The sequence below is a fragment of the Mchenga conophoros genome, linkage group LG4 (assembly GCF_057382185.1).
Source record: "Mchenga conophoros isolate Kocher_MC1m ecotype Shallow Benthic linkage group LG4, M_conophoros_male_GT1.1, whole genome shotgun sequence".
In the NCBI taxonomy this organism is placed as follows: Eukaryota; Metazoa; Chordata; class Actinopteri; order Cichliformes; family Cichlidae; genus Mchenga; species Mchenga conophoros.
Window position 1 is genome coordinate 29532195 of NC_140529.1, and position 12898 is coordinate 29545092.

A 12898-nucleotide genomic window follows, 5' to 3' on the forward strand; every position below is an offset into this window, starting at 1 on the left:
AAAAAGAAAGCGGTAGGAATAAACAGGGAGTTGGATTTCTACTATTTTCTGCCTCTTACAACTTAAAGACAAAGATAAATGCATGCACTCTCTTATGCAATCATCTCATTTAGAATGTGGGGTTTAGAAAAGAAGCACATTTGTAAATCTTTGATTCACAGTAACATTTTATATGCTTAACCGGTCCAAAAACAATGTCTGCAATTAAATAAGATCACGCTTTCTCTTCTGCTTCTGTCCTTCCAGCAGTTGCCATGGATTTGGACAGCGAACTAAAAGAGATAGCCACTGAGATGAAACGTCTCTCACTCAAAAGGGTACAACTGAAGGAGAGGAAAAACATTCTGTGCATATTTCAAGAGTTGAGGAATCGAGCTGAGTTTGGACAAACAGGTGAGCACTCAAGCAACTTCTGTGACAGTAATGGCTGTTTGCAGTCTTTTATATTTTCCATGAGGAATAAAAGCAAGTTGCGCTATATGTATAATCTCTGTACGGTTACTGTTTTGTTTTTATAATCAGAGGAAGCAGTCTCTACTCAGAAGGAGATTGAGAGCATCGATGAGAAACTGAAGGAACTGAATGAAAAACAGTCCGAGCTCCAGAAAAATTACGACAACATGCTCAATGCCGCCAAAAACAAACAGCACAAGAAAGGTGAGTCCCAGTTTGCTATGGCAAATCTAGCACACTTTACGCAGCTAACCACATTTGTTCTTCTTTGTTAGTGGTCAGTTTCACAGACAAAGAGAATATAGATTCTGCTGCTCCTCCTTCTCCTCCTCCTGGCTCTAATATTGTCTATGTTGTGGCTCCGCCTACTATCCCAGGTGAGCTACTTTTGGAAATTTGTCCTGTAAAACATAAAAGAATGAAAAGTTGAATGAAAACCACACTCGTGGTGAGGACTGCATGCAGATACTTGTGCTTGGATCGGGCCTTCTTGAGTGCATTTTCCCTTAGCTGCAGATCAAATACGACTTCATGCTACTGATTTTTGTACCTTCATGTGTGTTTTTCTTTCTTTTTTGTGGAAAACTATTTAACAGTTTGTCCAAGTTTAAAACGAGAGAGACGGATGTTTTGTTTTTATAAAATAAATCATCAGTCATGCATTGCTTCCCTTCACAGCCCCTGAAGTGGTTCTGGAGCTGGACAAGCTCCCGGCAGCTCCGTGCAGGACACAGTGCCCCGAGTGTCGGCAGTTCATCACGACAGAGACGTTCTCCTCTGTCAGCAGTGTGACATGGCTGGTGTGCATCATGACAGCTTTAGTAGGGTATGAAAGTCTCCTCCAGATTTACCATTGAAAGATTTGGACTGTTTCTGTTTGTCTAGCCAGTGTTATTGTCACCGTTACACAGCTTCCAGGCTAGTTGTCACTTAAGTGTCTTCTTGTTTCTTCTTTCGCAGCTGTGTGGCTGGTTGCTGCCTCATCCCCTTTTGCATGGATAGGTTCAAGTCCACCAACCACAGATGTCCTAAGTGTCGAACATTAATCAAAACTATTAAAAAGTTCTGAGATGAAAGCAGATAGGGAAAGATGGAGAAGATGCTGGATATCCACCTAGTGATGATAACAACACAGCTGCAAAGGGTCTCCTGCACAATGCACTGAACATCAGTGCATGACCGGTGATGTTTGTAATCTCAAACTATAGCTGCTATTACTTTTTAGAAGCCTGTCAGACGAGACAGGTGGTTTCTGCCTTTATGCATATGCATACAGGGAGTGCAGAATTATTAGGCAAGTTGTATTTTTGAGGAATAATTTTATTATTGAACAACAACCATGTTCTCAATGAACCCAAAAAAATATCAAAGCTGAATGTTTTTGGAAGTAGTTTTTAGTTTGTTTTTAGTTTTAGCTATTTTAGGGGGATATCTGTGTGTGCAGGTGACTATTACTGTGCATAATTATTAGGCAACTTAACAAAAAACAAATACATACCCATTTCAATTATTTATTTTTACCAGTGAAACCAATATAACATCTCCACATTCACAAATATACATTTCTGACATTCAAAAACAAAACAAAAACAAATCAGCGACCAATATAGCCACCTTTCTTTGCAAGGACACTCAAAAGCCTGCCATCCATGGATTCTGTCAGTGTTTTGATCTGTTCACCATCAACATTGCGTGCAGCAGCAACCACAGCCTCCCAGACACTGTTCAGAGAGGTGTACTGTTTTCCCTCCTTGTAAATCTCACATTTGATGATGGACCACAGGTTCAAATGGGGTTCAGATCAGGTGAACAAGGAGGCCATGTCATTAGTTTTTCTTCTTTTATACCCTTTCTTGCCAGCCACGCTGTGGAGTACTTGGACGCGTGTGATGGAGCATTGTCCTGCATGAAAATCATGTTTTTCTTGAAGGATGCAGACTTCTTCCTGTACCACTGCTTGAAGAAGGTGTCTTCCAGAAACTGGCAGTGGGACTGGGAGTTGAGCTTGACTCCATCCTCAACCCGAAAAGGCCCCACAAGCTCATCTTTGATGATACCAGCCCAAACCAGTACTCCACCTCCACCTTGCTGGCGTCTGAGTCAGACGCTCTGCCCTTTACCAATCCAGCCACGGGCCCATCCATCTGGCCCATCAAGACTCACTCTCATTTCATCAGTCCATAAAACCTTAGAAAAATCAGTCTTGAGATATTTCTTGGCCCAGTCTTGACGTTTCAGCTTGTGTGTCTTGTTCAGTGGTGGTCGTCTTTCAGCCTTTCTTACCTTGGCCATGTCTCTGAGTATTGCACACCTTGTGCTTTTGGGCACTCCAGTGATGTTGCAGCTCTGAAATATGGCCAAACTGGTGGCAAGTGGCATCTTGGCAGCTGCACGCTTGACTTTTCTCAGTTCATGGGCAGTTATTTTGTGCCTTGGTTTTTCCACACGCTTCTTGCGACCCTGTTGACTATTTTGAATGAAACGCTTGATTGTTCGATGATCACGCTTCAGAAGCTTTGCAATTTTGAGACTGCTGCATCCCTCTGCAAGATATCTCACTATTTTTGACTTTTCTGAGCCTGTCAAGTCCTTCTTTTGACCCATTTTGCCAAAGGAAAGGACGTTGCCTAATAATTATGCACACCTGATATAGGGTGTTGATGTCATTAGACCACACCCCTTCTCATTACAGAGATGCACATCACCTAATATGCTTAATTGGTAGTTGGCTTTCGAGCCTATACAGCTTGGAGTAAGACAACATGCATGAAGAGGATGATGTGGACAAAATACTCATTTGCCTAATAATTCTGCACTCCCTGTATTATAATGCATTTTTCAGGCATGTCTGTGTAACAAAATGTATATTTCATTAATACTTTGGTACTTTAAACATGCTAGTTATTTTCAAATCTTTTTTAAATACAATAAAACTTCAAAATTACAGACTTTCCTTGTAAATTTTTAATGGCAAGCAGTAAAGGGCAAGTGCTGAAGCTCATAGCCAGACACTGAAATCCCAAAGAATCTCTGTATTTACAAAACGACTGTTAATATTTGTATAAAAAGCCAACATAAATACATCATGTGTAAATCATACAAATGCAAGGTTTTTGTATGCTAGTGTAGTAAAGACTAAACATTTGTCATTCCAGCACATAACCCCTTTTTAAGGAGAGACACTTGGGTGGTCAAATGAGGCACAAAGGAGGAGATGGGGAAAAGAAATAAAAAAAAATAATAGAAATTTGCATCATTTTCATAACAACTATTTCCATATTTGGGTGGCTTAGAAACTGCCAGTAAGTGGTCAATAATTTAACAATATGACACAGTTATTACACACAAACTGTACTGCCAAGATATAATGGTTTGTGTCACTATTAACAACAGAAACCAAAAGGATAGCACGTCTTCCATTTGTTTGTATGAAGCTGATTCAAATCAGATGTGGCCAGTAGATGTCACTGAACTACAACCTGACTTGTAACGTCTGATGGTTATTTGATTTTGAAATGATGCTGCAGCAAAAACGAGCGCTGGATCATACTTCTGTTATTTTTCTCTGGTGTTGTGTGTTTGTGAGCTGCGCAGATGTCTATTTACTGAAAAATGAAAATAAATTATTCAAACATCTTCAGCCTTTAGGAATCAGTCCATCGCCCATCGCTGTAAGTGAAGAGTCTGGCTCTCTCTTTCTCTGTCTCGCTCCCTTTTTTAAGCTCGCATTTGTCTCGCGTATGTTTGACAGTGTGTACAGATGCACGGTGAGATACATAACAGACTTGTCTTCACTCTTTGATCTGTTTTGCAAAGTGCAAGAGAGGAAAACATGGTTTTTTTTTTGGTAATAAATACTGGCCTTGGTTTAGTCAGAGCAGCTGGGCTGCTTGTTGTGGCCCCTTTTCTAATTTCATCATATTCACACTCCCAGCTCAAATTAAACATCTGATTTATACTTCACAATTCACATACACACAAGGATCGTGCAGCGGTTGTGTGTTTACAATCTGTTTTGATAGTGATAATCATTCCAAGACAGGGTGGAGTAAACTACACAGCAGCCCTCAGCTACATTCGCTGTTTGGCCGTTAGCACTGTGGCCAGGATTTGGGACATTTTCCTGCTCTTTCTGCTCACACCACGCTGACTGTAAAGCTCTACATTCACTGAGATCAGAGGACTAAGAGGAATCAATAACATTAAATGAGACTGATAACAAATCAGCGGCGTGTCTTGAGATGGAAATCTTAAAAGCTTACTTCCACTTTCAGCTCAAACTGCCAGTACCACTCTAACTTTATCTGTCTCCCGATACAACCAGAGGATTTAGAGACCTCAAAGGAAGCAGTTCAGCAACTTCTAAAGTGATGTTGCACGATGAGATTATTACAGAGCTGATTTATCTGTCTGGAAAGCAGAACGGGGCTGCTGAAGCATCCAAACAGCTCTTATTGTCTCATGGAAACAAAAGCAGTCTTCTCTCACAATGAAAAACGATCGCCTTGACAGCACTCAGTCCCAGTTCAAGTGCAGTTCACTAGAGTCCAGGAAGTCAGACGAGAAGACGCCTACTGGCACCGACACATCCAAAGAGTGACCCTCCTCTGCTGGCACAGACAGAGTGAGATCCAGCCAATCCATGTTGTCCATGTTGAGAGCAGAGGTGGACATGTTGTCATTAAAATCCACTTCCATGGTGTCCCCAGGTGCATGTAACTCATCCATCAGCTTCAGTTTTTGTGGTTCTGTGTCAGGGAGCAGTGTGCCCTCCAGGAGGGTTTCCAGCCGGGAGTCGGAGGTCACGCACGCAGGCGGCTTTGCTACCTGGACTAAGGGTGGAGGGCGGGATAAAGCTGTGTTGATGGGAAGGGTGGTTACACTAGCTGTCACCACAAGAAGCTTATCCAGGTTGGGAGGATCCTGTGTAATATAGGGGGAGATCTCTGAAAAAAAGAAGAAGAGAAGGACATGGTGAGATTTAAAACCTCATAAAGGTATCACAATAATCAAATCACACCCAGTATTCTCACCACCACTCTCCAGCAACACGTCAAACAGGTCATCCATCTCCTGGCTGGCCGCAGTGGGACCCTGCAGAGAAGAGAAACCGTTACATGTCTGAATGACACAAGTGAGATGCTATATTTATGTATCAGATTCTTGCCTGAACAGCTGTTAACATGCTGTGTTTCTGTTTAACGGCATCCTCATAGCGCGGTGGGTCTTTACACTTTGACACGTGGTTCGTGAATTTTGGATGCTGCAAGATCAAACTGTTTGGAGACTGGCTGGAACAGGGAGGCTAATAAACAGGAAATAAACAACATCAAATACAAAAATACTAACTACATAACATTAATTCTTGCATGCTTTACAGAAAAATTAAACATAAGCAGAAGGAACATAAGGATAATCTCCACCTTATTTGTAGGTCCTTTGGGAAGAGCCTGGCCTGAAGAAGCTCCTGCAGTGCATCCACTCACTGGGAATGTATTGAGAAAGTTCTGTGCCACGGTATTAATCCTCCACGTCTGCACAGAGAATTGAAGAGGTCAGCACGGAGGCATCAGTGCAATCGAACATACTTTCTCTCAGGGAGTTTGGTTAAAGTAGCAGTGCAGCTGCATGAGAACTGTGGAAACCTGAAAGAAAACCCACTGTGGATCATTCACTTTTACGCAAAGACATCTTAAATTAAATTTCTTCAGCCCCTCTCCAGCCGGAGGATGACAATGTTTCATCTACCTATGACGGCACTGTTTGCAGGGTAAACCATGAGAGCTGCGGTTGAGTTAAGCAGCGGGTTCTGTTACTAATTCTGCCTGCATGTCGGACTCAGAGCAGAGGAATGACTGGGAGCGATGAGGGCACGATGGTCAGCTCTCACTCAGCACCTGCTCCAGTAACCCATGTTTCCACAGGCTTTCTTTTGATGTGCGGAGTGAAAGATGCCACCACTCAGCAGAGGCCTGTTATTACCGTAGCATGAAGGAAGGCGCATTAGCCATGGTAGCGCTTAACTGACTGTTAAATTAGTTACGTGATATATTATGCAGTGCCATGAAAAACATGGCAGAACATTTATGATGTTATCTTGTGTTTACACAGCACAATACTGGATTTATGATTTCAGGCGCGCATACATACACATTGATACGTTTCCAGTTCCTACAAGGAGACTAAAGTGAGCACAAAGTCACAGCTGATAGTGGTGATGAATGGGGAGACAGGCTGAGGCAGTCTGTAGAAGCAGCGTAGCTTTTTTTCTTACCTTTGCCAGTGGCTGGGTTTGAGTACTGCATTGCTGATGTATTGCTGCTGAGGCCTCTGTTTTCTGTGGCACCGATCCAGAAGCCTGGATAAGGCCTGTGTGTAATGCAATGCCTTTGGTGGGGAGCTGGATAGTGGCTGCTGAGGCAGGAAGGGATGCGGGCAGTAGGATCTGAGCTCCGGCCTGCGCAGGCTGACGGGATTCAGACTGTGTGATGGTCTGGTGACCGAGAATGAATTGATTTTGACTGGCTACGTGGCTCTGATCTGCAGGCTCTTCCTGTTTGACCAGTACTGGCAGACCAGGAGAGCTGCAGGATGCAGTGCAGTTTGACGGACTCCTGCGTTCCTCTTTGACCTGCACAGGAAGCAGAGGACTGAGCTGAGATGGAGAGTCTCCCTGTTGACTCCTTTTCTCCACCTCCAATTGCATCTTCAGTTCCTCCACCAGCCTCTGCTCCTGCTCCAGCTTCCTCATTAGTTCCTTAATCTGACGCTCCTTTTCATGTAGCCGTTTGTCCTTTTCAGAGTCCTGCTCGTGGGATTTTGTGTCCATGGGACACTCCTCATGTGGCGCACTCTGTGGGGAGCTCATGCAGGGAGCATGATGGGCTGGAGCATCTGAAAGCAGTTTTGTTGGACTGTCTGCTGTACTATTATCTTCTATGCCCAGATTAGAGACTCTAGAAGCAATAGGGGACACTGGTGGGGTTAATTTAGGAGTTTCTGACTGTGAGATTGCTGCATCGATGGGAGCAGCAGTCTGGATGCTAGAGTTCTCCTGATACAGCTTTAGCCTCTCGATCAGCTCAGTCTTGGTCCCAGAAACAGGCAAAGATCTGAGTTTTAATTCCATTTTCAGCTCAGCTACCTGCAAAGATAAAAGACTTGTAAAACAGCTGCACAACACTCAGCTCGTTCACCTCTGCAGCAATCATATATGCATGATACAATCAGGCTGCGCAGGCTGCAGTGCGTCACCTTCATCTCGTCCAGATTAGCTGGTAAGTGATCCGGCTTGCGGTTCATGTGGTGGAGCTGCAAAGGGGCAGACGCAGCGTTTCCACTAAAAGCAATGTTAGAACAGCTGGTTTGTACCTCAGTTGTTGGTCTGCTGTAATAAGATGTCAAGAAAAGGGAGTGCAGATGAGAGAGGGATTTTTTCTTTAATCCATTTTTCATAATGAGCACCTTCTGTGTAGGAAGCTGCGAGCAGGAAATGCAGAGTAATTGAGACAAAAAGCAGCTGTGATTAAACCGTGATAACAGTTATTACATTTTACATAACAAGGTGCGTACGTCTGACTGAGGATTTGAAAATCAACGTTGAAGTAATTGTAATGAGGATAAGAAAAATCCTGACTGCGATGAAGTAAAGCTTAATGGAGCCATACTTGAGCTTGGAGGCCTGGTAATTGTACTGCTGCTGTTGCTGCTTCTGCTGGTTTAGGATCTGGAGCTGCAAGAACTGCTGCTGTTGCTGCAGGAGGCGGGCGTAAGCAGAGTCCATTGGCACGTCATTAAGCTCTTGTTTCTGGTCCGGGGGAATATACTGATGGTACTTCAACTTCTTCACTCGTGGTTTGGGCTCTTTGCTCTTTTTGCTGCGGCTTTTTTCAGCAGGAGGCTTAGCCAAGCTTTGCTGCAGAGCACAACACACACAAAAAAGGGGTACATAAGACCAGAGAGGACCATGTGGAGGATATTCTTTCCTCATGACTGATCTCAGGCCAGTCCAGTTAACTTTATCAGGGAAGACAGTTTGCACTGCCAGTACCAACACTGTAAGAGTTGGAACTGATACGGTACTTTTATAACTTTAACATTAACATTGCTCTGACACTCGATGAGAACAGCAGGATGAGGAAACGGGTAGTGGAAATGTTACACTTATTGTTTTACCACCTGCAATTACAGGATGTAGTACTCATGAAAATGGCTTGGCACAAGAGCAGCAGGTTCTAGCAATGAAATCAGAAACTCGGGCCGGGTTAAACAAGCACTCACTTTCCAGTTTGTCAAACTCACTCCCTTATTATGTTCAAAGGGAGGGAGAGTTTAGCTTATACTCTGAGGATAACTGCATTATGATAAATGGATAAGTTATAGCTTCACTCCCGTTCTTTGATTCACAGCTTAGCCACGATGAGGAGGGCCGGCCTGTCATTTGACCCTAAAAATAGACAAACTGTGGCACAGATTTAAACCTCTGGATGGGTGAAATAACTTTAACCCTTGCTCTTTGACCTGCGCTCAACTCCAGCTAAATGCTGAATTTTTTTTGTCTGAGCCAAAACTGATGTAACTTTTAGCATGAGAAATAACAGACTCTGACATTGTGTCTCTCGTCACATTTTCAAAGGAAGCAAACAAAATAAATCAAACACACAGATGAAGAAAACAAGTCAGGAAAACAGAGCCAGAGGTCAACACTGCAACAGCTGCGTATAAACTACACGACAACAATGACAAGTAACCATAAACTTATTATTATTATTATTTTTAGAAAAATAAAGAAGATTGGGTTTTTAGGGGAAATACAGATAGTTATTTTGAAGGTCAGATTGCCAAGACTTTGGAAACTATTTTCCCACAGCCAAAAATCTCATGTTTTTATATGATAGTGTTATTGGTTACGGTTACATATGATGATGATGATTTAAGACCTCAGAGGATTTTAAAAAGCATCACTAATCTAACTTTAGCTGTAAGATCACATTAAAATGACTAAGAGAAAAGTCACCTTCACAAGAACTGGCCCCGGTGTAACACAGGTGACGACAGTGGTGACAGGTTGAGGTTGAGTTGATTGTGGGTTGCTTTGTTGCTCACCGGTGGGCATAGGGTTGTTTAAATCTGATGCAGACTGTGAGCTGGGTGGCGGGGAGTGCTAAGAAAAGTAAAGAGAGAGCAAAATCACATGAGCCCCTCAGTAAGAACAGCAAAGCTGAAACACCTGCTAACTATCATGCCACCTATGAAAAGGAAGAAAATATGACCCAAAATAGGCTGATAAACACTTGAAAAATGAGCATGGAAAACTACTAAAACACAGCTGATGTGCTGTATGTAGCAACTTAAGTAACCTAGGTTTTTGGTCGTCTGATACTGGTGTTGTTGTACCTGTATGGTCGTTTTTAACATAAGAGTGGCTTCTTCAGACTCCCGCGGCGAGGCCGATGTAGAGCTGGGAGAGTGTTGGCTTGCAGGACGTTGCGGTGAAAAGGCATCGCTGCTGTCCTCATCAAAGTTGTACACGTCCGAAGTGTCAGGTGTCTTCGCACGATCCACCTTGCTACCACCTGTGGCACAGGATCAAAAAATAAGCAAGCACTGGTTATTATTTATTTCAAGGATAAATAAAAATAATGCAAATAGAGCAAAAATCTCTGACTATAGTTTAGAGATGTAAGCTGAGACTGCCCTGCTGAGATATTTCGACGTAAATGTCATAAAAAACAAGCTACAGTTTTTTCAGTGAGGGCCAGCTTATCAGTATTAGCATTATCACAGTTTTACTGCTGTAATTAAACGGGGAGACCTTTCTCACAGCAGGCCTTTGCTTCCCAAACAAAGATAATACATCATTAAAAATAGATAAAAATCCACCAGATGTGCTGCACAGCTGGTTTGAATTACCTTCGCTGCACTCACTGTAAGTGGTGAACAGATATAATAATAACAATGAGGCTCTACCATTATTAACCTCCTCAACACCGGGGTCCACAGGCAGGATGTTCTTCTCCACCAGCTCCATGGGTCCGGGCCTCTGGGCGATCTTCTCATTGAGATCATCAGTCAGTCTGGCCCTCTTCAGCTTCATTTGTGTGGCCTGCAGGGAGGGCTCTGCATGTGTCTCTGATAAACACAAAGAAGATGTTCATCTGTGATCTGGCCAGTATCAGTCAGTCTCTCAAACTGCTTTATCATACTGACTCACAGCAGACTGAGCCAGACCTCACAAAAGCCATGCGTGTGGTTATAGCTTTTTTAAACACAAAGGTTATCATCTCTCTTATCTCAACACTCTTGCCCAGTAAGAAAACACCCCCGGATGATTACCTTGTAGGATGTGCATGCGGACCAGCTCAGAACGTCCGGGTCGGCTGCAGAGTTTGTGCTTCAGGAAGGTCCCAGTCTGTTTAAGAAAAGAAAAAAAATAAGAAAATACTCTGGGTACAGGATTGTGATCATCTGCAGGCTAGAGTGCATTCATTGCTGGCTTACCCTGGCTCTCTCCAGGCTGCGAATCTGCTCATGGAAGGCAGCAGGTGCTTTTAGGGCTACGAGAAGAGAAATCCATAAGAAATCAATACATTTTCTTGTTTAATACAGGCTAATTTCACACACACGAATGTTCCTTTGATTTTAAGACTGACGTCTTTTTGCATTCTTTCTTTCTAATCCCAAATAGTTTCCCCTTTGTCTGCCTTTGATATCATGACAAAGTATGTTTATGTAGCAAGCCTCTTAGTGATAAGATTGTACTCCACAACAACAGAAATGACGGTGTAACAGCATAAGTATAATACCACAGGAAATCTCAGTATTTCTAAAACATATACTTTTCATAATGGCCCTCATTAAAAAGTCTTTTAAAGTTATCAAGCAGTTTTCTCAAAAGTACCAATAACGTACTGTATGCCGACATAAAGTGTTTAAAATTATGGACAACACATATGTAAAAAAAATCGAAACTACAAATACACATTTGTTACAAACAGTGTAAGCAGATATAAAGAAGAAAAGAAGGGAGATAAAATGCATCTTTATTCCCAAATATGCCAAAAAACTATTTTCACACTCCAGGGTCGTCCAGTTTCATGTCATTGTTTATTATTTTGTCTCCTTTTTGGCATGCAATGGCGTGTCATTAATAATCAGCAGCTCGTGGGCGGGTGTCTGACAGGAAGTGTCAGTTTAGCTGACTCAAACAACGATTATTCCGTCCTAATTTCTGATCTGACCGAGTAAACTTGTTGAGCTTCAGACGAGGTCTGGCTCACCGGCGAGTCACCTCTGCTATGACGAACATTGTTTGGTTTAAGGACACTCTGCCTGGGGGGTGCTCTGAGGAGTGTGTCAGAGGAGCAAAGCAAACATTCCTCATGACCAAAACCTCACTGCATACCTATCATAAGCCTCTAAGTGTAGGAGAGGCAGATTGCTATGGAGAATGGCCTGGGAGGCTTGTGTGCAGGCTACGCTTGGCCAGGCCGCAGAGGAGATGGGGGGGCGTCTGACCTCCACTGAAGGCCCAGCCGCTGACTCATGAGGCCGCGTGGAGCCAGAGAGGACCTGAAAACTTGACTACAGGGGGCTTTTCATGACAGAACTAGATAAAGAGGAAGATGTCCATCTTTTTCCCTTTCTGTCTTTCCAGCTCTCAGTGGGATTCTGTCACAGTTTCAGCTCATCTTTTATTGACTGTACTCCTAAACAAAAGGCTTGCTGGAGGGAGGTAAAACAGGGACCGAGTCAGCTCCACCTCTGCTGGATCAAAGGATGGATGTGGATGGTATTAAAGCGGAGAAAGCCACTCCAGCTTTGACACCAGTGTGTCATTTATCTGTTATATATTCCAACCATTTTCACCAGGTTTTCAAGCACAGTGAAGCGATTTCAGCCTCTGACATAATTCTATAAAACAGCCCTTATAAAATAAAGCAGTTTGATGTACAAAGAGGATCTATTATATTAACTCTGAAATCCATATTCTCGATTCTTGGACTCTACTAAAGTGGCTTTGCATGATTTATAAGTCAAAATAATCCTCATTGATCCTGTATTAGGCTTTGGTGCAGCTCCTCAGTTCTTCCACTGTCTCAAACAAGTCGTTTTAGCTCCTCTCTCTTCAGTGCCACCCTCAATTCATACCAACTTTCTTCTGATTGGCTGCCCCTGGTAAATTTGAGGTTTGATCAGCAGGTTCAGCCGGAATTTCTGTACTCACACTTGTATGCCTGTCAAGGGATATTCCATCTCTTTGACATCACACACAGTCAAGAATAGAAACGTCCTGAAAACAGTCTGAAGCCTGAGCGTTTGGCTCAAATTACTTGTAGTTAAAGAAACTCATTATTTCACACTAATGGGCTCCATTTAAATCCATCCATCCATCCCTCAGTCTAGTTTCTTCCACTTATCCAATCATTACAGAGGATTCAGTGTA

The 12898-nt window shown here is 42.9% G+C and overlaps 2 protein-coding genes across 2 annotated transcripts in view; one reads left to right on the forward strand and one right to left on the reverse strand.

The window, feature by feature from the left end:
- Positions 1–127: 127 nt before the first annotated feature.
- On the forward strand, positions 128–2737 carry LOC146576413 (uncharacterized). The gene is made up of 5 exons (XM_085271682.1): positions 128–393; positions 523–657; positions 729–830; positions 1132–1279; positions 1414–2737. Exons 1-5 carry the CDS (start codon positions 255–257, stop codon positions 1520–1522), a joined length of 633 nt encoding a protein of 210 aa, XP_085127808.1. The 5' UTR covers positions 128–254; the 3' UTR covers positions 1523–2737.
- A 1627-nt stretch (positions 2738–4364) lies between these two features.
- The window catches only part of mrtfbb (myocardin related transcription factor Bb), an 83500-nt gene continuing 74966 nt past the window's right edge, over positions 4365–12898 (reverse strand). Inside the window, exons 4-15 of the mRNA XM_085271675.1 lie at positions 10954–11009; positions 10789–10864; positions 10423–10584; positions 9850–10028; positions 9470–9616; positions 8121–8368; positions 7708–7840; positions 6728–7597; positions 5877–5987; positions 5621–5758; positions 5487–5547; positions 4365–5399 (exon numbers count right to left, since the gene is read on the reverse strand). Coding sequence (XP_085127801.1) covers positions 4969–5399; positions 5487–5547; positions 5621–5758; positions 5877–5987; positions 6728–7597; positions 7708–7840; positions 8121–8368; positions 9470–9616; positions 9850–10028; positions 10423–10584; positions 10789–10864; positions 10954–11009 — 2612 coding nt within the window. The 3' untranslated portion in view covers positions 4365–4968. The remainder of the gene's footprint in view (positions 5400–5486; positions 5548–5620; positions 5759–5876; positions 5988–6727; positions 7598–7707; positions 7841–8120; positions 8369–9469; positions 9617–9849; positions 10029–10422; positions 10585–10788; positions 10865–10953; positions 11010–12898) is intronic.

What these genes read in the sequence shown, in the direction of transcription:
- LOC146576413 (XM_085271682.1), top strand. Translation starts at nt 255, where the DNA reads ATGGATTTGGACAGCGAACTAAAAGAGATAGCCACTGAGATGAAACGT. An exon ending in AGCTGAGTTTGGACAAACAG is followed by an intron (nt 394 to 522) that starts GTGAGCACTCAA and finishes TTTTATAATCAG; the next exon opens with AGGAAGCAGTCTCTACTCAG. An exon ending in GGCTCCGCCTACTATCCCAG is followed by an intron (nt 831 to 1,131) that starts GTGAGCTACTTT and finishes TTCCCTTCACAG; the next exon opens with CCCCTGAAGTGGTTCTGGAG.